The sequence below is a fragment of the Lissotriton helveticus genome, chromosome 4_1, assembly GCF_964261635.1.
Source record: "Lissotriton helveticus chromosome 4_1, aLisHel1.1, whole genome shotgun sequence".
NCBI lineage: Eukaryota > Metazoa > Chordata > Amphibia > Caudata > Salamandridae > Lissotriton > Lissotriton helveticus.
In genome coordinates this window covers 1068962531-1068990368 of record NC_136063.1, presented here as the reverse complement: position 1 = coordinate 1068990368, position 27838 = coordinate 1068962531, and the positions used below count along the sequence as shown (strand labels likewise).

The 27838-nt window shown below is 44.7% G+C and overlaps 1 protein-coding gene across 1 annotated transcript in view; it reads right to left on the bottom strand.

Moving 5' to 3' along the window:
- The window catches only part of DNAH5 (dynein axonemal heavy chain 5), a 5174212-nt gene that overhangs the window by 3660342 nt on the left and 1486032 nt on the right, over window positions 1-27838 (bottom strand). The window contains exon 26 of the mRNA XM_078687662.1: window positions 17286-17348. Within this exon, the coding sequence (XP_078543788.1) occupies window positions 17286-17348 (63 nt within the window). The remainder of the gene's footprint in view (window positions 1-17285; window positions 17349-27838) is intronic.

Sequence of the window (27838 nt, the reverse complement as noted above, 5' to 3'; positions counted from 1 at the left end):
TACAATGTGAAAGGCTTACTGTAGTAGGGGGTACCTAACACAGGAGCCGAACATAATGCTGTGCACAATTCGAGTAAACTTTTCTGACACTCTTCAGACCAAGGAATGGAATTGGGTGTATTTTTACACGTTAATGCCCCCAAAGGTTTGGCTAATAATGAAAAATTTGGAATCCACTGTCTACAGTACGATGTAATGCCCAAGAAAGCACGCACTTCTCTCTGTGTTCTTGGCACATTCAACTTCGCTATTGCCTGAATTCTTTCTGGGGTCAGTTTCCTTCCCTCCTTCGATAAGAGGTGACCTAGGTAGGTCACTTCTTGTCGGCAATATTGCAGTTTGGAAAGTGACACCTTGTGATGTAAATCACACAGATGACGCAATAATGACAGCGTGGCCTTTTTACAAATTTTCTCAGTATCTGCAGCAATAAGCAGATCATCCACATACTGTACAAGAGTAGCACCTTTAGGTAAAGCAATCGTATCAAGCTGTGTTTTTAGAGCTTGACTGTATATCGATGAACTTTCACAGTAGCCCTGAGGAGCGCGTTTAAAGCGGAAACTGCGACCTCCTAAACTGAAGGAAAAAATATCCCTGCTCTCCTCAGCAATCGGGATGCTGAAGAAAGCATTCTTCAGGTCAATCACCGAAAACCAGGTGGCAGAAGCTGGAATCATAGTCAATAGGGCAGTAATGTCGGGGACAACTGGAAATTGTGGTACAACTATCTTCTTCACCTCTCTAAGATCAATCACGAATCTGTACACAGGTGGCTGAGAGGGATCAGTTTGTTTTAAAACAGGCAGAACAGGACTATTGCAAACGTTGCCTCTTGTCTCTTCAATCACATCTTTTGCAATTAGCTCGTAAACGATCGCTAGCAAAGCTTTTTCACCCTCGCTAGATATCCTATATTAGGGAATTCGTGGCAATTGAACATTGGCTTTCAATTTTACAACATATGGTGGTATTTCTAAAAGACCCACATCATTAGGACCCGCGGCCCAAAGGATATCTGAAAGAGACGACAATTCTGCTGGAAGTTTATCCCTTGACAAATACATGGGAGAAACCACTTTCTTACCTAAAGTAAGTTGTACTCCTGAAGGAGAACAGTACAAAGTCGCATGCAATATTTTTAACAAATTTAATCCTAGCAAGTTTTCGCCACAACCTGTTGTCAGAATAAGGGGTGCTTCGAATTCGCAAGGACCAACAGAAAGGGACAAAGGGTCAGAAATCGGATTTCTAACTGGGGCGCCAGAAAAACCTACAGAAACGTTCATTTCGCCAGACAAAGGTGCGCCAGGGAGTTTGGAGTGCATAATAGAACTCTTTGTAGCACCAGTATCCAACAGAAAAGGTTCTGACACACCTGATGTAATCACCTCAACGTATGGTCCACTCTGATCTACTGGAACTGAAACAACTCCCTCTCTTTGTCTATGGCTGTCCTAGCAATCATTACCTTCCCAATGCTCATCTTCTGTGCAATAATCATCAACGTAGTATTGAGCTGTCCTATCAGATGCAATATTCTGCTGATCGAATTTATTCATAGAATTTTGTGGTGGAAGGGGACGTGCGTTCTGGGGGACGTTTCCGCGTCCTCTACCTCTAGGCGTTTGCTGAACACCACGACCTCTTACACCAGAGGCACCATTTGTACGCTGTAACAAAATAGGACAACTATACTTGAAATGACACTCTTCCTTGCAATACGAACACTGGTTGGGGCCTATAGGGACACGTGGCTGAGTGTACTCGACTCTTTGCGAGTTCCTCTGATACTGTTGAGGCTGCTGAAAATTATTCTGGTAGTGATTCTGGCCACTATCATTTTGATTACCACCACCACGTGGCGGATATGCTTGCTGTAACAAAACCTTCGTTTTTAACTCCTTAGTTTTCTTTTCTGCTCTATCTTTCTCGTCCTTGTCTCTATTTTGTAATATTGTGCGGTAGCCAATATCTGGGCTGAAGATGACACAGCCCAAGAACTTTCTGAATCCTTTAACTTCTTACACAATTCTGGAAGTAGATTGTGCACGAATTTATCGACGAACAGTCTCTGACCACCTTCTGTGGTCATTTCCTGGCCGCTGTGGTCAACAAATGTTTCTTCAAACCTGGTGAAGAAATCTGAGACAGTTTCTTCTTTCTTCTGCTTGCATGCAGACAACTTATCCCAGTTCACACGTATTGCAGGCATTATCGTTTTCATGTAATCAACTATTTTACCAGGGAGTTCTGCTATCAAAGGCTCAGGCTTAGCACCACCAACTTGTCGGGCATCTGCAGCGGCAATATTAGCCCATGAGTCACCTAACTCCTGATCATGATCTGTATAACGAATTTTACCCCATAAAGGCTGTGGAACAACATTCCCAAATAGCATATCCGTATCGGCTAAATTCATTATACATGACCCAGCAGTTTGTGACAACTCTTTGTAATACCCTGCAGGATTTTTACGCGGATCAGGTAATGTCTGTTTGAGTGCTAGAACTTCAGCTCGCTTCCATGGGACATGTACCCATACACGCTGGAAGTGTGGCAGAATAGGTGGGTTAGCAGTTGTGTCGCCCTCTCTCCATTGTGGGGGAACTTCTCTCATCGGGTATCGTCGCGCATATTTCCTACTAGATGCACTAGGCTCACATTGTGACCCAGAACTGCTCCCTTGACTCCGATATGATAACAATATTGCAACGCCTTTCTCCACATCGGGACCTACAATCATGCCCTCTCCAAACTTGAACCGTACACGACACAACTCTTGCGTGTTGCATTCTAGATCATTGTCTTCCAAATCCTCACAAAGAAAGACGAACATTTGTTCAAAGACATATCTCTGCGTCGGTGCTTCCCATTGATGGAAGACTTCCATGACGGAGTCTACATCATATCTCACAGTATCCATAACCCATTTACGTGCTAAATGATTCAGTGAATCTCTCTCTTGATAGTCAGGCAGTCGACTTCGCAACTGTCTGCGTCCCATGTTAGGGGTCGTAGTAGGCGACCCGAAAAGAGGTGCGAAAAGGTTAGTAACAGTGCTGGCCATTTTCTGCCGAACGGAAGGTGAAACTGAAGGAAGAACGGGTGGAAGAACTGGGTGAGACAAGGCTGGGTCAGAAGCAATAGCAGAGGGGTCATTAGGAGAAACAGAAGGTGCACTAGGCGAAGTGGTAGAAAGCACAGGTGAAACAGAGGTGATCGGTGGGCCTTGAGGAGGCTGCACCAAAGGAGCAGGAGCCAGCTGAAGAATAGCTGGTGGATGCTGTGGAGGAATACGGGGCACAGGCTGCACAACTAAAGATTGCGGAGGTGCAGTGGCATTTTGCGCATGGGGGGTGGCGAACTTAATAAATGTGACATTAATGGATCTTTTTCACGTTCGTTTTCTACCTCTTGCTGAAGAGACGGCAAAACCGGATAGCATTTATCCATTGCCATTTTACGTTGCCTGTGCAACTGCTCACTCATCTGCTCTTCTTCATTGTCTTTAAACTGCATAGCAGCTTGTATTACTGAAAGTCCCCCTTCTCTCTTATTTTTCTTAGCTAATTTGATTTCTTTTTGTTTGGCCTCTTTACGCCATAGGCGGAAAGAGTCGAACATCGCCGGCCGGGCTTTCTTTTTTAACAGTTTAACTTCAAGGTTATCTAGGATTTCGGTATCAAAGCTACCGTATTGGGGCCATTTTAAAACACCATCTTTTCTGGTGTATTTAATCCACACTTCATTGTATGTGATGGGCCCTACTCCGTGTTTGACATATAACTCGTAGGTTGGAGTTCCAACCGGAGGAACCGGACATGAGTCCTCCAATCGGGAATCCCTAATATTACAACCAAGACAAAACAGATTTCCAAGTCTAAGACTAGGCATCTTCGCTCTCTAGTCTAGTTCCAAACTTCGAAGGATTATCGATTACGATTTTTCTCGTGAATACACGAGTCCTTCGGTTTTGGTGCTTGCAAGTACCAACAATTATCCCAAAGGATACCCAAGACTAAGACCAACTAAGGGCTGGGAGACGCTCCACTTATACTTAACTGAGATATCGATGACGTCACCACAATACTCGTCTTAGTGTTTCGCTCTACCAAACTTCAAGGGTCCAAATCAGGGCGATAGCGAGGGCAGCAGTCCTTCGTAGCCGTCGGGAAGCGGGGAACCTCGCAGCAAAGACCTTCGGACCACGTCGACATGCAGGGGTCGATGAGGTGGTTGGCCGTCCTCCGGAATTTTCACACAAAGCTCCTCACGAACCTCTGGCTGGGCTGGTACCACTGGAATCGCCCCACGTGGGGCGCCAGCTGAGGTACTGGGTTTTTCAGAACCTGTACTGAACCGGTAACCCAGCGGTGCAGGGTACACCCAGAGACCTCGGGTTCCCCCTGATTCAGACCACAGAAACTCAGAGTCTTCTAGGTGAAGTCAAGGATCGATTTTATTGGCTGCAACCAAGGTAACAAGTGTCCTAGAAGTACAACACACGGGGAAGTATATTCTCAGGAGACTGCTCGAATTTACAAAGTCAGGCTTCTCTTTTTATACAGAATATTCAGCTTCAGGCAAACATTCTTCGAATTTGCAGTATATTAATTACAGTTCTTGGTTACAAAGGAAAAGCAGAGTCATGATGACATGTACATATTTCACGTCGTGCTGCCCACAACAAATCACCCGGCAAGGCCCAACATTTCATCAGATATCGGTGGACCCCCAATAAAACTGGGCACCTCCCCACCATAAAGCAAATGAAGTAAAGAGAGCAGAGACAGATGCGAGTAAGATACGGCAGGTGTGCGCGCTGAAATGGTTTTATGGCTTGTTGAGCCTTGATGTTATCTTGTTCGGCCACTGGGAGGGGAAACTGACCTAACGAGTTTGGCCTGGGGCAATGGTTCCAACTTGCACAGGTCATAGGAAAGTCGATTAAGGTGTACGCGTCCTTTGGGAATCGAATTCAGCTGGATTAAGGCCTATGTAAAGGGCAACTCACAAAATGGCTGCCATACATAAAATGGAAGTCAAGGGTTCTGAACAAAAATGACGATTTCGAGGTGAAATCGTCACTCGAATATGCTGAAAATGCTTGTACGCGGTGTACTCGTCATTCTCGGTCTTTTGATACTAAATTCGTCATGTTACGATGAAGTTTTTATTCTCGAGTCCAGAATGATTACACAAGTCCAGAATTTTTCAGAACCACACAGGCAGTCAACTAAATAGCCCGTAGGTGGCTAGAAGAATGTAGGGTCTAAATGTAGTGGTTTTGAGATTTGCATAATTGAGGACCCCTATTCCGAGATCCTTTGCATACATAGACCTTCTAGGCAGGGGCCGCCACTAGTTGTAACTAACACCCCAAACCTCAGGACAGGAAGATTTCCAGGATAGCACAGGTACTGGTCCAGTACCCGAAGTAAAGATGGGAGATTTATATATTTATAGTGTTCTGGCGTGTGGTGCTTGCATCAGTAATTGCCTTTTGTTAAAGGTGTAAGTTGTACTTCCAGGTTTCGGCGGCAGTCGTCTGTCACTCTGTCCTTTGTTGTTTTCATGACACCGCTGGTTTCTCCGGTGGCTGCTGTTTGTTGTTCGCGGTGTGTTAGGTTTTTGGATCTAGTGAAAGGCGCCCTTCGGCTGCTTTGTAGTGCTAAGAAGTGTACGTTTCTTCAGTTTACATCAGGCTCCCCGCGGAGCGTCTGCCTCTTGCTCTGGTGTTGATTTTGTCCTCAGGCTGCTCCCCACCCCTTCTCACCTCTCTGAGAGCCAGTGCCCCCTTTGACCCTCTACCTGCCGCCCACTCCTTCCCCGCCTCTTCTATCGGTTCATACCTTGGTGCTTTCACACTTAACGTCACCTCCAGCTTGCATTTTCAGACAGGGCCCCGGGCTCCCTATCACCGACATGAGGAGGCGGTAGAGAGAGGGGAGACAGAGGAAGACTTGGTGGGGTCGGGGAGACAGATACGTTGGGGGTGAGAGTGAATGAAGAGGGGGAATAGAAAGAGAGAGAGAAGCAGTGGGGAAAGAGAGACCGAGAAGCAGGGAGGAAGGAAGATGAGAGAGCAAGTGGAGGGGGAGTGGGGGGTCTGGGTGAGGGAGAGCAGCTTCAGAGAAGTGAGACCTGTGTCCTAACTCCGCCAGTGAAGACAGCGGGTCCAAAGGAGAAAGAACCAGGCCAGACAGAGTAGGTCCAGACAGTGTGCACGGAGGCAGGCTCGGTGGGTCCGGAAGAGGGACAGGGCAGGCAGAACAGCTCCAGAGAAGGGCGAGCAGAACCAGACCAGGGCGAGCCGATCAGACCAGCAGATCCTCCCTGAGCAGGGAGACGGCGCGATACTCAATCAGAATGTAATATTTAGCTTTTGGAGTGCCAGGGGGATAATTTTAGGGTTAAGGGTGGGTATGGGTTCTGGGGTACCAGGGGGGTAATTTTAGGTTTCAGGGCGTGTACGGGCTTTGGGGTGCAAGGGGGGACATTTTAGGGTTCAGGGCGGGTATGGGTTTTGAGGTGCCAGGGGGACAATTTTAGGGGTCAGGGCGGGTATGGGTTATGGGGTGCCAAGGGGTTAATTTTAGGGTTCAGGGTGAGTATGAGTTTTGGAGTGCCAGGGGTACAATTTTAAGGGTCAGGATGGGTATGGGTGCCAGGGGGGTAATTTTAGGGTTCAGGGAGGGTATGAGTTTTGGGGGGGCAGGGGTAATTTTAGGGTTCAGGGTAAGTATGGTTTGTAGGGTGCTAGGGGGTAATTTTAGGGACCAGGGCAGGTATGGATTTTGGGGTGCCACCAAAGAAAGAGATGGCTGTGACACAACAACCCTATGGTGTATGAGGTCATATGCGGCCTGACTCCTGCCCCCCCCATGGCTCCTCCTGCGCCCCAGTGTTTCTTGTGCCCCACCTGGCACACATCATGTCGGAGGATGGTGATGACGTTAACATTTTGCCCACCCCTGGAAAAATGTCTGCGGGCGGATCGTTTATTTGATATTTGCACACATTTTAGGTTCTGGATTTAACTCACTATTTCAGGGGTACATCTGACTATTTAATTCAGCATAGGATTATTTTTTTTGGTATTGCTATCACTATCCTGCACTTTTTCTGTAGAGCTGCGGCATTGTGGCTTCCATCGACCTTTCTGGGAAACAGCAGGCATTCCGGTATGCTTTGCCCCTTGGTTGTTCCTTTAGAAGGCGATTTGGGAATCTACCTCTGGGGATCCCTGTGTGCCTTGTTCCTGACTTTGGTGAAACAATACTACTGCATTGTTCATTGGCTGTGTCTACTTAAAATGCAGTGAAATCAGCTCATAGATTATCTCTTCACTGAGCAGCAATCTTGGTGTTTGATGCCTTGGTTAACTTGGTTATGAATTTCTTAAGCAATGTGTTCTTATTGGGTATCTTCAAACTGTGGTTTGAAGATAAACAGCACTGTACGGGCGGGTATATGGGGTCACAAGATGTGTGAAGGTGTCCAGGTGGCAGAAAAAGATTTCTTAAAATATCTATTGGTAGCCCCAAAAAGTACTTCAGTATACGTAGCCCATGCTGAGCTTGGTGTCCCTTTTGTCACAGATCTGATTAAGATAGAACCCATCATACTGTGGCACAAAATCTGGACCTCAGACCATACGGATTTTAATCAGGCAATAATTAGTGATTGTTTAAAATCAGCCCGGTATTCAAACATAGAATGGTTGGCGTATGTGCAAAGGTTCTTTCGTGACATGGGAAAACCAGAGTACTTTGAAAAAACAGAATTATTGGGTATGACCAGCAGAAAGGCTTTGAAAATGGCAGCTATTGGGCACCTGGACTCGTTAAGACTGACTGATGAAATCTGTAAATCTAGTGTTCTTTTAATATCCAACCATATTTGAAATATGTTTTAAATGCCCAACATAGGTTTATTCTTACACATTTTAGATTAGATATATATCATAGGTTAATAACATTTCCCAATATGAATGATTGGTCACAGAAATTGATAAACTGTCCCTGTGATGATAAGATGCCCCAGGATACTATGCATGTGGTATTATTCTGTAATTTTACTCTGTGTACAGGAAAAGATATGTTATTCCGCCTATTAGACACTTGTCCCACACACAATGCCACCCTGCATACCTCTTCTTGCAATCATTGCCAACATTAGAGTTGTGCTGCAGGATGACTTCATTCCTATGGGCCGCCTTTTATGCAAGGAAAAATAATATTCTAGTTTCTTCTATCTAACGAGCAATAAAGAGGATATGAATATCGGCAGAAGCAAATGCATAAAGGCCAATCACAATTTAAAATGTTTATTTTATAAAGGGATATGGCTAAGTATATATGGAATATGAGGCTAAGGGCCATATGTATCAAGCAAATTCGCATTTGCAAAGGCCGAAATTCGCAGAATTTTGGCCTTTGCGAATGCAATTTGCTAAATGGAATGTGTTAAGCAAAATGTGGTGCAAAATAAGGAATCGCAAAATTTGCGATTCGTTATTCTGCGATTGTATTTGAGGAATCGCAAATTTTGCGATTCCTTAAATGCAAAGTGTGATGCAAAAAAAATTGCTAATTGTCCCTAAGGAATCGCAAATTACCTCCAACTTCAAGTTGGTGGTAATTTGCGAATTTCTTGAAAAATGCCAATTTTTGCATTTTTCAAAGTGCCATGTGATGCACATACATGCCCTTAGGGCATGTATGTGCACCACATGTGCACCCATGCTTATTTCAGGGGTGCAACAGGGTGTCCTTTGGACACCCCTGCACCCTTGAAATTATTCTCAATTTGCGATTCGCAAATTGCGAATCGCAAATTGAGAATAATTTCACATTCATTCCTATGGGCCTCCTGGCCCATAGAAATGAATGGGAAATTATTCCTTAATTGCGATTAGCAATTTGCTAATCGCAATTAAGGAATTTTAAGAAATCGCTAAAAAATAGCAAATTTCTACATACATACCATTTTGCAACTTCTAAAGAGCGAATCCTTAAAAATCGCTATTAAGAAATCGCAAAAGGGTATGTTGATACATTTGGCCCTAAAATATTAATTACACGAATTGGGTGAAAATTTTATGTAAACATTTATTTTTAAGGATCAATGTGTTAAACAACTAAAATAATGTTTAAAGTGGAATGGAAATGTATGCATCATTCTACTTTTATTGTTTTTTTTATATGTGCCTAATTACTTTTATGGATGTTCTTTTATGACTCCGAATATATATATACATTTTCCAGCAACTGCGCGGAGTGGCTATGGGGGCATGCTTCTCCCCTACCTATGCATGTTTACATGTAGGGTGGTGGGAGGAGCATGTCCTCATGGGTACTCTCGCCAGCTCTTTCCCTAATCAGTTAGTACACTTCTGGCGCTTCATAGATGATATCTGCATAATTTGGAGGGGTTCGGTGGAATCAGCCACAGAATTTGTGAATAAAATTAACGAGAACCAACTGAATCTACAATTCACCTCTCAGATCAGTACCGAAATGATCCAATTCCTCGATGTAGAAATCTATGTTTTCGAGGGCACACTCCAGACGAGGTTGCATAGAAAAGCAACAGCTGGCAATGCGATATTGCATGCCAGCAGTTCGCACCCCTACCACCTTATTAAAAGTATCCCTTATGGGGAGTTTTTAAGGATGCGTAGGATTTGTAGTTCTGAGGTGGATTTGGAGAGATGCCAGAATGAGGCATTCACAAGATTCTGTGAACGAGGCTACCAACCTGCTTTGCTTCAAGAAGCTAGAAACAGGGCTAATGAATTCAATAGAGAGAACTATCTTACCTCTATTGTAGCTAATTCCACTCAGACACCTAACAGCGTTATTGACATAACAGCAGGTAGGAATATCAGCTTAATAACGACCTTTAATGCTGATGAAAGGAAGGTAAGAGGGATATTGAAAAAGCACTGGCCTTTGCTCAAAACTGACATCAGCCTAGCCTCTCTGATACCGGAGGAACCCTCTGTTGTGTTTAAACGAGCTCCATCAATGAGGGATGTCTTGGTTAGGTCAAGTCCAGAGGTAGTCTCTAAAAACAACAGGTTATCAGACAAATGTGGCTTTTTTAAATGCATTTCATGCAGGGCCTGTAAGTTCGGTATGAACACCAGTGAATTCCATTCAGCTTTTGACCCTAACCCTATTAAGATCAGGAACGATTTTACCTGTCGCACTGATTTTGCGGTTTATGTGCTTCAGTGTACATGTGGCCTCAGGTACATTGGAAGCACAAAATTACAGGCTTTTAACCGTATCCTGCAGCATCTTAGGGCCATAGTTAATTCAGATAAAAATTATCCTGTGGCTCGGCATTTCGAGTTGGTCCATAATAAAAACTTGAATGACCTCAAATATTTCATTATTGATGCTGTACCCAAAAACATCAGGGGAGGTAATAGGGAAAGAGCTTTAAGACAACTGGAGAGCAAGTATATTTTGCTTTTAGACACCAGAATCCCAAATGGGATGAACACAGGAGAGGATATGCATTGTTTTCTCTGATTTTGCCGTTATGTATACTGTGTCTAATCCTTACTATCATATCTGGTAATAAGATATATTCTGCCCGAGGCTTAAAACTGATATCTGATGTCTGCTTCCTTACAGTGTCTTTGTTTGCATCCTGTCTTACTCCAATGGAGGTGTAATTCTTAGGTTTTTGGAGGATTATAATGGGAAGGGTCTTTACTTTTCTACATTTTTCTTCATTTTTTTCTCTGTTTTTTCAATTGTTTCGGAACTTGTTCAGAATTTTTTCCTAAACTGTATTTGATAGGATTTCGGGATTTCATCCCATTATATTATTAGTTATTTGAGTTCACAATCTTGAGTTTGGGTGTGAACTTATTATTATTCAATCCTGGTATATATATATATTTTTTTTCTGATGAAAAAAAAAATAAAGGGCACTATGTCTTAATAACAATTTTTCTGTATGTAGTATCACTTCCCCTTAGTCGAATTGTGGGTTTTCATTCATGAGGTCATTAGTCATACAACCCCCATAATTGAGGGTTTAATGTGCCGTCTGACCTGTTGCTTTTATTAATTGAATTTTAGAGTCCTTTTCATTGATTAGGATTTGCACTGTGTTAATGAAGTATGTTTTGCACTGTACATAGGTTTGCACTTGCACTTTTTCGGGATTGAGCCACTAATGACTGTTAAGATCAACTTTAGATTTTGTATAAAGCTTACGATTAAGTTTATATGAGTATAACTGTTGCCTCCGGTGTACCATTTATGGTATGAGAATTTTCATGAATTATGTGTATATATATATGAATCATGAAAGAGTTTTTTTAGAAATAATGTATTTATTCATTTATGCATATATTTAATAGTGTGTTTTCCGGAAGTCAAGGGATAGTATGTCTTCTATGTTGATCATTACTGCCGTGATGTCAATCTGTTTTTTGCACTGTATTTAAGCACCAGCATTGGTTCCTTCTGGCCATATGATCAAGGCTACCGTGTTGTAGCCTAAACGCGTCATGCTGGGGATTTGGGAGCATTAAAACTACCTTGAACTAACTTTTTAGCGTTGCTGTGGTCTGTACCTGCGTTGTAGGATCGGCGTCCAGAGCCGATCAGTGGGATTGGTGAACGGATATATATATATATATATATCACAACAACGATTCCTCCATTGGAGAAAGCCTGGAGCCGCAATAATAAGTCGCAATCACCACGAAACAAAGTTCATGTTAATTTATTCTTGAATCCATTGGGGTGTCAAAACAAAGCAAAACCAACGCGTTTCGACAGTCTCCGCTGAACAAGACAGCGGAGACTGTCGAAACGCGTTGGTTTTGCTTTGCTTTGACACCCCAATGGATTCAAGAATAAATTAACATGAACTTTGTTTCGTGGTGATTGCGACTTATTATTGCGACTCCAGGCTTTCTCCAATGGAGGAATCGTTGTTGTGAGATATAGCGGTTGGGCTCAACCGCAGGAGTAACGCGGCCACGCTGGCAGCGCCTATCGGGAGAGGAAAGGGAGCCATACGGTTGGTATATATATATATATATATATATATATATATATATATATATATATATATATACCTACTGGCAGTCGCCAGTAGGTAGTTATAGTTAGGATCGATTTCCATAGGGAAATCGCAACATTCTATTTGGAATAACTTTGGTGCCGGTTGAGGAATCAGCCTGAATTTTTCAGCAACTTTGCCTCGCGGCGCTCCGCTCCTTCCCTGAAAGTTTGGGGGGCATTCGTCAAGCGGGGGCCGAGATAAAAGGGGGTCCCAAAACGTGTTTTCCCCATGTTAATTTCCATAGGGCGGTCTGTCGCACTTTTAGCTCGAACGGCTGAATGGATTTTCACCAAACTTGGCAAAATTGTAGGTACTGGTAGCCCGATGTGCCTTTGCTATGTCTCAAGATATGTGCTCCAGAGGATTTTGAGTAATTTAGGTTCAAAAAAATTTATATATCTAGAGCCGCGCCCCGGTACGCGTACCGGGGAGCGCTCCGGGCGCGCCACGCGACTTGCGCACGGCAAGCTGATTGGTTCTCGGGTGTCTGTAAACATTCGAAACAGTCCGAAGCGGCCGCCATCTTGTGTCTCGGTAGGATTGAGACACAAGAGGTGGCAAAAATCAAAGGGGGAAATGAGCAAAAGGGGGCAGGGTACACCCCCCCTGACCCCCTAGGTTTGATGTGGGGGCCATAAAAGGGTCCCGCGGGTAAAAAAAAAAAAAATCCGATTTTCGCGGGGGGGGGGGATTGGGAGTGACTATATAGAACTGTTGGTGAATGAGTGGATGTGTATATAGATGGTGGTATTACTGAATTGGTTGTTGTAAGTGGTATGGCTATCTCCATTTTTTTGTAAATTTTAGTTTCTATTTTTGAATATTTGTTTCAAGGGTTACATTACAATGAAAGGAGGTCTGTCACTCTGTCACAAGGATGGTGTCATCAGTGATGTCATGAGTGATGTCACTGACCATGTCATGAGTGATGTGAGTCCAACTAACTATAACGTGGGAATTTCAATGGTTTTATGCGAGTAAAACTTCCAGCTAACTGTAACTGGTGTAAAACCTATGGTTTTTTCAGTGAATTTAATAGGTTTTTTAAATGTTAATTCCTAACTATAACTGGTGTGAAACCTATGTTTTTTTCAGTGAATTTAATAGGTTTTTTAAATGCTAATTCCTAACTATAACTGGTGTGAAACCTATGGTTTTTTCAGTGAATTTCATAGTTTTTTTTAATGCTAATTCCTAACTATAACTGGTGTGAAACCTATGGTTTTTTCAGTGAATATATATATATATATATATATATATATATATATATATATATATATATATATATTTTTTTTTTTTTTTTTTTTTTTTTACCAGCTAATCGGAGAAAGCCGCCAAAGACCAATGCAACAAACCCACCCCCCGGTACAACAAAAATCGAAAAACGCAAAAGGCGGAAAACAAGGAGGGGCAGGAAAGGCGGCAGAAGAAATACCAACACAAAGAGAAACCAGGAGCCAGCGGGACAAGAATACGAGCAAACGCTAAATCAGCAGACAGCGCAGACTGTAGTGAATCTCTCAAATAGAGTTCTAACCAACGAAGAACAGAAGGTTTTGGAATTAGGCCCAACCTTTTGTCCAACTGCAGGATATGATTATGCGGACGTACGTATAGACCTTTTCAAATATATAAGAAAGCTTAAATTTCAGAAAATATTCTTGATAAATCCAAGAAATTAAGCGCACACACCGGACAACTCAACTAATGATAACAATCCAACTGAATCAGAGGACATGGAGAATGCTTTCCGAGCTCTCTCTACACTGCAAGCATTGGAAAGCTTGAGTGCCGGAGAAACCATGGTGAACAACACCCAGGAGTCGCTCGAACAAGCTGGCATCAAGCAAGTGAGCGGTAACAGCAAATTTAAAAGAAAATCAAGAAACATGATGCACACAATATTTGATGCAATTTACGTTTTCAACGAGGCAGTAATTACAGACTTAAAAAACCTTGCCAAACATACCAGTGCTGGGATTAAACATTACAACATGCCACACAAGTACTGGGAAGCAATGAAATCTTTCAGAAACGATAAAACCATCGAGATCAAACCATCTGACAAAGGCGGTAATATGGTAATTTTCAATAAGGAACACTATCATAGAGAAGCCATGCGGCAATTGGAAGATGTTAGATGCTACACTCCAATAAATCGGAAACAATATGTGGATTGCATAATGGAATATCATCGCCTATTGAGCCAGTGGAAAGATGAGGGCATGTTGAATCATGACGAATACCTTTTCCTCTACTGTGATGAACCCACCTTGCCAACTTTTTACCATCTTCCAAAAATTCATAAACACCATAGAAATCCTCCAGGTAGACCCATAGTGGCTTCAATCAACAGTCTCCTGGAAAATACAGCTATCTATGTAGACTCCTTTCTAGCTCCCTTTGTTAAGAACTTGACATCCTATATACAGGACACACAGGACTTTCTTAAACAAATAGAGAGAGTCATGTGGGAACAAGATCTATTGTTAATAAACCTGGACATTGCCAGCCTATATACTTGTATCTGTCATTCCGATAGTTTGAAGGCAATAAGATGGTTTTTGGGTCAAAGACATCCTAAATTCACGCTACATAATGCAATGCTACTGGAAATGATTTCGTACTGTCTGCATAATAACATCTTTACATTTGCAGAACAACTGTACCAACAAAAACGGGGTACAGCGATGGGTACGTGCTTCACCCCCAGCTATGCGAATCTTTTCGTTGGCTAGTGGGAGAAGCACGTAGCCTGGGGGGAGGCCAACGACCAATGGCTGGATAGGATTGTACTTTGGTCGCGATACATTGACGACCTATTTATTATATGGCGCGGTAATCGATCCTCGGCTGAGGAATATATTGCTGCCCTAAATAATAATGATTTAAATCTAATATTCACAGGAAACATCAGTGACAGCACAGTTAACTATCTGGACCTACAGGTCTATATTGAGAATGGGACCTTACTGACCCGTCTCTTCAGGAAACCAACGGCAGGAATCTCAGTCCTGCATGCAGGAAGTCACCATCCTATAAGCCTGATCAAAAGTATACCCTATGGGGAATTATTATGTTTAAAACGTAATTGTACAACTGAGAGAAGCTATATAGCAGCAAAAAATGAAGCATTAGAACGCTTCAAAGAAAGAGGATATAGGAAAAGTGACCTGAAACAGGCTGAAGAACAGGCGAACAAAATTGAAAGAAAAAAACTGCTGATTTCCAAGAACAAAAATCAGGGTACCATAGATACCAATGTACGAATGATCACCAAGTACAATAAGAAATCAGCTAATATAATTCACATTTTCAAAAAGAATTGGCACATTCTCAAGTCAGACAATGTGCTCAAAAATCACCTCCCCGAACGCCCACCCATCACTTACAGGAGATGCCCCTCAATAGGAGATCGGCTGATACAGAGCCATTTCTCCAATTCTGGAACGGCACAAAACAAACTAGGGATAAATGGCTTTTTCCCCTGTCATAAATGTAAAGCTTGCAAGTATAGTGGAAAGGTTACAACCTTTGAAGGCAGACCTGGGGATCCAAGGCCCATATGAACAATTAATCAATTTTTTAACTGATACTCCGAATACACCATCTATTGCTTAACATGTCAGTGTAATAAAAGATACATTGGCAGTACTAAGAACCCCACTAAAACACGTATACTAGAGCACATGCGTGCTATTACAAACAAAGATCCAACATATCCCGTCGCAAGACACTTCGAAACATATCATCAAAGTAACAGGGACCTGTTACATTTTTATTGTATCGACGGAGTAAAAAAGCACGAAAGGGGCGGAGACAGATTAGGAAAACTGAGAGCCATGGAATCCCGTTACATCATTGAGCTGCAAAGCATGAGCCCAGTGGGGCTCAACAATTATGAAGAATTATGGACACATTTAGAATGATAATGTGAAATGCCAATATTAGGAAATCATACAGTAGCACACTCCCCTAACCCTGCTCCAATTCAGAGTTGAATCTTAGAAGAATATAGGAGTGGTAATGAAATAACTAGACAAGGCTATAAGCCCATTCAGGGCACAATCATGAAATCACATTTGGGTTGTATATAAAAATCAATAGTTATAATGATTATATGTATTTCATCTTCCTAATGTGATCATTTAATGAGGTGTTATACACTGAATCTGATGAATTTTTATGCAAAAAGGTTTTGTATTGAATTTACCCTATTGTTTCATTTTCTTAATTTATCTTTTGATTAATTATTATTTTTTATAATAGAACTTATTGTACTTTCACTTTATAATGAAATATTTTATTGTTGTGAACCATGTTTACCACACTGTAAGATGGCCGCTATAGAAAAGTACAGCTCTAAGCCTGGTGAAAAGTCCATCTTCTATGTCTATAACAAACTATGACGTGTGAAGAGTTTAAATGGTTGCACTTTACACTTACAAAACGACATTGAAAAAGGCAAAACGCGTCTGTCGAAGGGGGGGTGGGAGGCTAAGCACCAAATAAAGCATTTTTTGCTTTGACAAAACTTTGTGTGTGCCTTTCATCTGTGAACCAGAAGAGGTGTTCGTTGTGTAAGAAAAAAAAAAATATATATATATATATATATATATATAAACAGTATGTTTAAAAATATCCACATAACCATACGATTAAAGAGGTTCACAGACACATCTCCACAACAAATATTATGCAAGGGGAACTAACCAAGAAAACAGGATAGCACACGGTCAAAAAAGCTTCAAGGTCATAGATTCCAGTCAAATCAGAGACACATGTCTTTCCAATGGAATGATTACTCAAACTAATGGGCTGAGGTGGACACTACTCCAGTTGTCCGCGAGATTCCGATCACAAAATACCATCAGCATAATTTTAATTGATGCCACTTTGTTGCGGGACAAATTAAAGTGTTGAATAAGCATGGGTACTCTCCTACCCTCTGTATACGATGAGGGGTCTTTTCAGGAAACTCTATTGAGTCAACATTAAATAGCTTACACTCCATCACAAAAATGTTTCAGGATAAATTAAGAGTTGTGTAGCCTGTGATATATACTGGAGACCTTCCATGAGATTCGAATTGACACTTTCCATGAGTATCAAATTCACACAAAGTAGTAGGATTTATAGATATCTGGTAGGATTAAAGAATATGATCTAAGCCCAAAACGTACCTGAAACATAATCAGCCTATCACTGGCCTCTTGAGGAGCAAGTCCAACCACCATTGGTCCATTCTGTAAAATAAACATTTTCTATATTAAGGAATTATTTCTTTCAGAACATATGTCAATCATTTGAGCATCTATTGATAATGTAACCACAAAACAGACAAGTAGTTTGAAGGGGAAGGCTACCAGAATATTGTTGCCCAAATATCGTCTGACAGAATAATGTGTTCTAATAATCATTTACAAAAATATCACCCCATTGGTGTAACAGTACTTAATTTGTAATAAATGTAAGTGCTAGGGCGCTCATCAGCAGGCCATTGCAGCTTACATCAGCCATTGATAGGCCTATCAGCGCTGCCAATGACAGAACCAACATGACTACTAACCATCACAATCATACAAAATGTGACAATTCAGACTATGTTAGGCCCCCATAGTCGTAAGAATGGCTTGGGCAGAAGGTATTAGTCATTTGTAAAGTATACTGAATTAATAAACAACCTCTGTTGTGCTCATCTCTAAAATAGACAGACTGTCATAAGTGCAGTTGTTGACAATTAAGTGGCAGTGCTGAGCACTGGAAACCACCGCCTCAAATTAAGCACTGGGCGAAAATAATGTAAAAGAGACATACTATAAGGCAATATTTTAGTGAACTTTATGTAGGCCACCATATTTAGGTCATAAGATATTTCTGTTAATTATATTCTGACAAACTGTTTCAATGATCTGGCAATGTTTGAAGCAATGTCAACATACCTGCTTACTGAATTATGATTTCAATTAATCATGCAATAGTAGTAGTAGTTACTTTATTTTAGATCATTTCAACCATAAAGGGTACACAATAAAACAGTCATAGAAACAGAATACGAAAATAAAACAGCTTCTCTATGAAAAGTTAATGCCTATGACATCAAAATATAATTTTCAAGTACTGGACTTATAGATACACGTAGTTGGCAAGAAGCATAATTCAATAAGATTAATAAATATGGATGAACAATCCCCGATTTAATAATACCAGAGTATCATTGAATGAACCATCTATACTAGGAGTTAATGTCTAAAAACAGGGCCCTTATCTCAAAATACTACTCATGATAAATATTATGACAATTGGATAAAACATCCTATTTCAAAGGTTTCAACCTAATGTGCCATATAGAGGACAGATAACTTGAGATTGCTTACACAATACAATCATTTGTGTTAGTTTTACATAATCTAAGCACAGTATGGTGGTCACAGACGCCAAGAGATGGACAAATAGGGATAATCTACAATGAGTGTTTCTTTATATAGGCCTTGCAGAAAAATAGGACATGTTTCTCATTCTGAACAGATGGACAACCATTAGGATTAATTATGAAGTTGATATAAGGCTTGAATTTGGGTACACCTTTGAACATCAGATGAGAATCTGCAATTTAGTCCAGCAAGATACTAGATATCTTGGATCCTAACACAAAGTTCTGATAATTTGTTTTCAATTTCTCTCTCGCAATTCTAGGTAAAGCAGTAGGGTGTAACCAAAAATCATTCAAGCCCAGCGTCTTTAGCCATGTTTTTCTGTGAAGTGGCCAAGAAAGCTTCCTGACTAATTGGTCTTGAGTTGATGATGATGATGATGATGATACAATGAATTTTATTTAGACCATAGTCTATAAACCATGCATAAAACTTTGGATCCACATAGTGATAATATAATTAGACCACAGTTCAATTTAACACAATTTACAAAAATATAAAACCATAAAATCACAATATTGGGATAGCTCTAAAAAATTTAAAATCTACAACCGTCCTTTGTTGCCTCAATTACAGATTCTCTTGTTGCTTTCAAAAACTTCCCCAGAGCAATTGTAATATCTAAAAATGACATTTCTGTAATAAGACAAACAGCGTCAGCACGTGAATTCACCTTATATTTTAAAAATATTGGGCGTAAAAACCCTTTTCGTACTGCTAAAATCAATGTACAGTCAAGCAATATATGTAAGATATCATTTCTTGCTCCTAAGCCACATTTACAAATACCATCTGGTTGTATCAAGGCTGCTTTATTTTTCCTTCAGTCTTCCATGGATTTATGCCCACACGAACCTTTAAGATTTCGTGTCTTAGCCATTTGTTGGGCAGAAAATCCAAATATGGGAACCTCACCCCCTTTTCCCATTCGCTCCTTACCCAGTTGACGGATTTTTTTACCCTTAGGTAATCATGGTCTTGTGATCTAGAGTATTGGAGCCCTTGGTCCCTAAGCATTTTCTTAGTAAAGACTACATCCAGGGGTGGCGGAAAAGGCTCAATTTTAGGTGCGCTGCTATGGTCTGGAGGGTTTTCCTTACATCCCGTGCCCAGCATAAGCTGCTTGTTTGGATTTCCTTTCTGCAACATATTGAGACCTTCTGTTCGCCACCAGGCTCCTGGCATTTCCAGAATCTTAATAAGGATATTTGAGTCTTTACGGTCCATGCTATTAGCCCTACCTCCATTCTAATTGCTTGAACCATGGTACAGTTTGGTAGAGACAACAGCATTTTAAGAATCTTTCCTTCTTCGCGATCCCACCCCCATTTGCCGCTCAGATAGAGCCCTTCTGCACCGTAAAGGACTTGCGGGGGGATCATAGCTTCAAATGCCTTTAAGATCGGTCTGTGTGACATATCGCCATAATTATTATTGCACCCTTCCAGTTCGTGGGGATCTTCCCTTGTTCTAAAATTATTGTAAACATTTTAGAGAAGAATTCCGCCCACCAGGTTTGGTTTGAGTTTAATATCCGGGCCGGTAGGTTATCTGGGCCTGCAGCTCTTATCTGAAAGAGACACGTTAGTGATAGATTCCTTACCTTAGAATATCCCCGGGCATCAGACTGGATCCGGAAAATTTTGCGTAGCAATACCCCTGCGCGCCGGCAGGCGTCGTCTGCGGCTCCGCGTCCGTCATCGGCGTCGTTAGAGCCGGAATGACATCGTCGGAGTACTTAAACGCCACCCTCGCGCGCTGACGTTCTTCTTTTTTCCGCGCCAGCTAGCGCAGATCCGGAGAAGCTCTACCCCTTTGTCATTTTTTGACTAAACTATTTGATCTTTTTGATCATTTTTCTCTCGAGTCTCTCGACTCCTACGGTGCCGGTAGGGATGCCCGGGATCAAACCCTGCTCCAAGTGCAGCCAACTGATGTCGGTTACCGACCCCCATCGCCGGTGCCTTCAGTGTCTAGGCCTCGACCACGACGACCGCACCTGCTCCGACAGCCGGGCCCTGATGTCTAAGGCTAGGCGGGAGTGGTCCCGCAAGCGACTGGAGCTCTGGTAGTCGGCCCGCGCCGTTCCAGGTCCCGGTCACACAGGAGGTCGAGGGACCGGTCGCGGGGTCGGAGTCCTCGTAGCTCCGAGAGTCGGCATCGGTCTTCAGGATCCAGGTCCTCAGGTAAGAGTCATGAGAGGTCGGAGAGACGTCATCGTTCTCCCGACCCACCCCGACGCTCGCGCGACACGGCCGGGGGTTCGGGTGACACCACCCATGCGGCTCTGACGGAGTCGCAGGCGTCGCCACATGCCCCACACCTTCCGGTCCCTGGGCACGGTGCGACGCCGGAGGAGGTCGAGCGGTACCTCATGGCCATGAGGTCCCTCCCTCCTCCGCTGCGTCCCGTGGCGCCTACGGGCCCAACGGTCCCGGCTGGAGGGCCTAATGGGTCGGGTGCTTTGGCTCCGACGCCGTCGGGTGCTTCGGCCCCAGCGCCGCGGTGACTTCGGTCCCGGCGCCGCAGGCCCCCCACTGGATCCGGTTCCGGATCCGGGTCATCGCCGGTCGACCTTACGACCTCACCGGCGCCGGCCCTGCGGGTGTCGCCCCCGGCGCTGACTACGGGTGCCATCCCCGATCCTGCCCTCGATTCGGTCCCGGCGCCGAGCGGCGCCGCTGGGCGCCGCTCTCGACGTCGTATGGAGATTTCTATTTCCACGAACTGGCCCCATCTGTTGATCCTGAATTGCAGGAGATGGGTGACGAGGGTGATTGGGAGGGGTCTGTGGACCCTCTGGCACAGGAATGCTAGTCTCAACAGGACTGGACATATGAGCTTAGGGAGGCCAGTGGAATTGACACTTCGCCAGACACTGGATTTGTCTCCCCTCCCACCGTGGCTACGGAGGAGGAGGCTGCCTACAGTGTAGTGTTGACGCGAGCGGCCAAGGCCTTGGGCCTGACGCTCCCCGTCGCGGCCGTGAGGACTAACCTCCTCACTGAGGTCCTTAAACCGCAAGCATGCTCCACTGAGCCTCTGCTGCCGTTTAAAGAGGCCTTGTGTGACGTTCTTGTGGACACTTAGTCCAAGCCTGCCACAGGTCAGAATGTGGATAGGAACGTGGCCAGACGCTACCGCCCGGCCCCGGGAGACCCTTGCTTTTTGTCCACCCATCCCACCCCCGAGAGCCTGGTCATCCAGGCCTCCACTTCCCAGACTGCATTCCCGACGGCTCCGCCCGATCGGGAATCCAAGAGGTACGAACAATTCGGAAAGAAAGTGTTCTCGTCCCTGAGTTTGGGACTGCGGTTAGTCAATAACACATGCCTCTTGGGCCGCTACACCCACACTCTGTGGGACATGGTCACGGACGTGCTGCCACAATGTCCGGAGGAGGCCCGGGCTAAACTCGCCCAAGCCCTTGCGGAGGGTCGAGATGCTGCGCACTCTTCCATCCGGTGTGGGCTGGATACCACGGACTCACTGGGCAGAGGAATGGCACCGACGGTGGCGGTTCGATGCCACGCCTGGTTGAGGTCCACCAACTTTTCGGCCGATGTCCAGGCCACACTTCAGGACATGCCGTTTGATGGCCGTCGCCTCTTTGGCGACAAGGCAGACCATGCGCTTGAGCGTTTTAAGGACTCCAGGGCTACGGCAAAGTCCTTGGGCCTCTCGGCCCCACGCCAGCAAACGGGTGCCTTTCGCTCCTTTCGTGGCCAAGGAAGGGGCGCTCCCAGACGTGCTGCCAGCCACGAACCCAAGACTGCTACACAGCACGGTGGCGGCCGTTGCAACCACCGTAGCGGCAGTCGGGGACAACGGCGAGGCATGTCCACACCTACCCCTGCAGCACCCGCCTCAAAACCCTCCTAGTCCGTGCTTTCAGGCCCATGTGACGACAGTGGGGGGCAGGGTTCGCCATCACCTCATCCATAGGCGCACTGTCACGTCAGACAGGTGGGTCCTGCACATCGTCCAAAGGGGCTACTCCCTCCCCTTCGAAACGACCCCTCCAGCCATGCCACCGCAATACCACCGCGTGTCGGGGGATCACTTGCAACTTCTGCAAGAGGAAGTTACATCTCTCTTGGCCAAGGAGGCCATCGAGCGCGTTCCTGGGCCAGAAGTAGGGTGTGGTTGTTACTCCCACTACTTTCTGGTACCCAAGAAGGGCAAAGGGGGCCTACGCCCTATCTTGGACCTACGGAACGTCAACGGCTTCCTCCGGAAGGAGAAGTTCAAGATGCTGACTTTGGCTCAGGTCTTAGCTGCCCTGGACCGAGGAGACTGGATGGTAGCGTTGGACTTGCAGGACGCCTATTTCCACATCCCCGTCCTGCCGGCCCACCGGCGTTACCTGCCGTTCACGGTAGGCCACGAGCACTTTCAGTTTACCGTGCTCCCCCTCGGCCTTACCAGCGCCCCACGGGTATTCACGAAAGTGATGGCGGTGTTCGCAGCTCATCTGCGCAGGTTAGGGGTTTCAGTCTTCCCCTACCTCGATGACTGGTTGTTGAAGGCGGGCTCGCCCCAGACAGTCGTCAGCCACCTCCAGACTACGGCCGACCTCTTCCACCAGCTGGGGTTTTCCATCAATGTGCCGAAGTCTCACCTGTGTCCCTCTCAGAAGCTCCTCTTCATCGGAGCAGTTCTAGACTCTGCGGGTTCGGGATATTCAGGCTCTGATTCCGATCTTTCAGCCTTTATACCGGGTCTCGGTCAGGTTGACGCTGCGGCTTCTGGGGCTGATGGTCTCCTGCATCCTTCTGGTGCATCATGCCAGGTGGCGGATGTGGGCTCTGCAGTGGGACCTGAAGTTTCAGTGGGCCCAGCATCAGGGCAACTTGTCCGACCATGTCTTGATCTCGGAGGGCACTGCAAGACAGTTGCAGTGCTGGCTCACGGACCGCGATTGGGTCAGCGGCAGATCCCTCTCCCTACCCCAACCGGAGCACGTAGTTGTGACGGATGCGTCCCTCCAGGGCTGGGGGGCCACATGGCAGAGGCGGAGATCGGGGGCCACATGGGAGAGGCGGAGATCAGAGGCTTCTGGTCTCCGGAGTCCCAGCTCCATATCAACCTTCTGGAGCTGCGGGTGATCCGTCTTGCACTGAAGGCATTCCTCCCCTCTGTCCGGGGGAGTGTAGTGCAGGTGTTCACGGACAACTCCACCACCATGTGGTACAGCAACAAACAGGGTGGGGTGGGGTCGTGGACCCTATGCCAGGAGGCTCTGCGCCTCTGGCAGTGGCTGGAACATCAGGGCGTGACCCTGGTGGTTCAACACCTGGCAGGTTCTCTGAACGCCAGGGCAGACGAACTCAGTCGTCGGTGCATGATGGATCACAAATGGTGTCTGGACTCGGTCCTCCACCGGAACCTGTCCAGTCTTCACCTACAAGCTTGGAGATTGAGCGGCGACAGTTGAGGCCATTTGACTTGCCTCCTGAAGTCTGTAATGTCATTCTGGCAGCCAGGCGTCCCTCCACAAAGTGGGTATACGCCTGCAGGTGGAACAGATTTGTGGCATGGTGCACAGCAAAGGCTGTGCCCCCCTTTCTGAGTTTCTCCTCTTCCTTCTTTCTCTTGCCCAGCAGGGCTCTGCTCTGGGCACTATCAAGGGCTACCTTTCTGCCCTTTCCGCCTTCTTAAGGCTACCTGATCAGCCATATTTGTTCCAGTCCCCAATTGTAAATAGGTTTTTGAAGGGCATCACACACATGTTTCCTCCTGTTCCTTTCGTGATGCCTCAGTGGGACTAGAACCTTTTACTTACTTATCTAATGTGTGCTCCCTTTGAGCCGCTCCATAACTGTCCTCTCCGTCTTCTTACTTTGAAGACTGCTTTCCTGGTTGCCATCACCTCTGCCAGGAGAGTGAGTGAGCTCCAGGCTCTTTCTTTCACACCTCCTTTCCTCTCCGTCCATCCGGACAAGGTTGTGTTGCGGACGAGAACCTCTTTCCTGCCCAAGGTTGTCACGGCTTTCCACATCTGGCAGTCCATCACCTTGCCCACCTTCTTTCCGCCCCCCCATCCCTCGAAAGAGGAAGAGAGGCTCCACCGTCTGGACCCAAAACGTGCGCTCTCTTACTATCTGGATCGCACACGCCAGTTCCGGGTGGATGACCAACTCTTTGTTGGTTACGTGGGCGCTAAGAAGGGACGGGCGGTGCACAAGCGGACCATCTCTCGGTGGATCATCTTGTGCATCCAGGCGTGTTACTCCTTGGCCAAGAAGGAACCTCCTGTTGGGCTGCGGGCTCATTCTACTCGGGCCACGGCGACTACGACTGCCCTGGGCCGAGGAGTGCCCTTGCAGGACATTTGTCATGCAGCTACGTGGGCCTCGCTGCACACGTTTGCGAGACACTATTGCCTGGACAGCCAAGTGGATAGGGATGGCTTCTTTGGCCGTTCCGTCCTCCAGGACTTTCTGGTGTGATTATTGGTTTGCAGACCCACCACCGGGGTTGGTATTGCTGGGGTATCTATTCTAAGGTAAGGAATCTATCACTAACGTGTGTCTTTCAGATGCACAAGTTACTACTTGTGTAACGATATATCTGTAAGAGACATTAGTTAGTGATAGATTCCTTACTGACCCACCCATCCTCCCCGTTCTGCGAACCGATATCTGGGGTTAAGGTCATCCCCTTTCAGGGCCCTAGTTTCATGGCACCAGTGTTGGTTCTATCATGGCTCTGGATATCTGGTGCGGAAAAGCTGTGTATCAGAACAGATGTCAGCGCGCGAGGGCGGCGTCTAAGTACTCCGACGACGTCATTCCGGCGCTAACGACGCCGACGACGGACGAGGAGCCGCGGATGACGCCTTCCGACGCACAGGGGTATTGCTACGCAAAATTTTCCGGATCCAGTCTGACGCCTGGGGTTATTCTAAAGTAAGGAATCTATCACTAACTAATGTTTCTTACAGATATATCATTACACAAGTAGTAACTTGTGCGTTAAGTTCAAAGTCCTTATTGTCCTAAGGACATTAACTGCTGAGCAATCTTGTTTTAAATCCTTTACTAGGCCTCTCCAGTCCCTTGATACCTCATTTCCAGTTCCACTCCCCGGGGCGTATAATTTCTGTAGATAGTCTACCCAAGCCCCCTCTTCCACTACACAAATCATTGGGGCAACCGATGATTCTGTAGCTGACTGAATTAGCTTCCAGAACTGACGTATGTTCTTGGGTTCGATTGCTACCAATAATTTTCCCCAACAAGTTTCTTTGTGGGTCCTTTTGGCATTGCGGATTAGTGCAGTGTATTCTCTCTTTAATTTTACAAGATTTTCAGCCCTAGCTTGAACAAACTTTTTGCGTAGGCTACGCTCTCCTCACCTTACTTCTCTTTTCTTGATTAAGCAATCGTAGTGAAACCAATTTCCTTGCTTAGCCTGTACTCTACCTTTGTTCTTAGGGGCGCTTACATCAGACCTTAGTTCTACCACTTATGGTTTTCACTACTTGGTTTATTTTCTCAACAAACCATGATAGGTTTTGGCCGCTCAGGCAACCTAACTGAACCTTTTGTTGCAGTCTAGTTAACCTTTCGATAGATGCGTCGGATAGCCGAGTGGTTATCCGCTTTGGATAATCCATCTCTTAAAAAATAACTTTATCGCAAGCAGACTGTGGGGATATTGCCAACTCAAATTTTATTAATTTATGGTCGCTACATTCTATGGGGCTAATCCTAAAATCTTTTACTAGCTCAAAATTCCATGCCAACATAAAGACGTAATCTATAGGGTAGTTTTGAATCCCATATTTAAAAGTTTTCTTTGCCAAACAGTCTTGAACTACCCTACCATTTAGGCAAAAGAAACTTTTTGTAGCTAAGTAATTACCCAACTTAGCCGCATCAGTCGGTAATTTACTTTCAGAAAACTCAGCTTTTTTTTACTTCATATGACTCTAATATTTCTGTATACCACAGATCTGACAATTTTTAGTTTAATTCATGGTTAAAATCTCCCAACAACAAAATCAAGTCATTCCCATACTTATCACAGAGCGAATCCATATCATTCTTAAAATGTATCAGTTCAACCCCATATTCCTTCTGTGAACTCCATTGCATATACAGATTTAGGATCAACATGTTTTCATATTTATTGTCAGCAACCGTTGTTAATATTCTACAACCCAAGAGCCACTTACACGTCACAGATAACTGGGAGACCTTAGTCACTAAGTTTGTTGATACCATGATCAGCAGGCCACCTGCAGGGCAGCCAGATCTAGATTTTACTGCCGGTCGGTGGATTTGTCAGAACCCTTCTACTACCGGGGGCACTCCACAGGTCCAGGTCTCTTGTATACAAATGATTTCGTTATTTTTTGCAAGTTCTTTCAAGACTTCTTGTTTTAGGTGAGTTCCTAGGCCATTTATATTCCAAGAGATCATTTTTGTGCTATGTGGCTGCCCCACTACCTATTCTACATCGCTTTGAATCCTCCAAATAACTGTGTGAGGGGCCTTCAGAGCTTATGTTATTACTTCAATTCTTCCAGGCCTCCATCAGGTCTGAGTTATTTATTACTATATTGAGGTTTTCCAGCCCTTGGTCCACTTCCCTTCCAGGTAGATTCACTTTTCTCTTTCCTAGCCCCGCATGGTACCGTAAGAAGGATTTCTGCTGAGGAATATTATATACTAGCGCTAGCTCTTCTTTAGGCACTAGTCTAATCCCTTCTTTACCTATCTCCTGCTCTGCGTTTATTATTGCAGTTATGACCAGGTCAGAATAGAGCTGTACCCTGGTAAATTCCTTACCATCACCAGATGCTTAAAATCCCACCTGTCGCAGATCTTCTGTACATATTCCTTTTAGATTTGGGCAGTGGGCAAATGTATTAAGAAGATGGGATCTATTTACGTAAGAACTCTTCTTTGATTTTTTCCCACCCCTTCCCATTTTAACTTGTTCAAAATAAAGCCACTTATTCCTTTTATCCACCTCTTCTTCCGACCTAGGTCCCCCCCCGATGTAGTTGTGTGTTAATTCTAGGCCCATCCTCCGAACTGCTTTCCCGGTATACCTTATCTGTGAGGGGCGCCTTACGGAGAGGTACGCTCGCTAGCTTGGAGAGCAAGTGACTTATATTTTTTGTCACCTTTTCATGATGGTTTTGTTTCCTACTACAGCTCTCCTTTTTTACTAGCATCCTACCTGAGTTCTCAGGTCTTATTCTAGTTAATCTTGGTTCCCTCACTATTTTATGGGGTTCAGGCTTAGGATCTTGTTCGGCTACTTCTATTAACTCGTTCCTCTCTCTT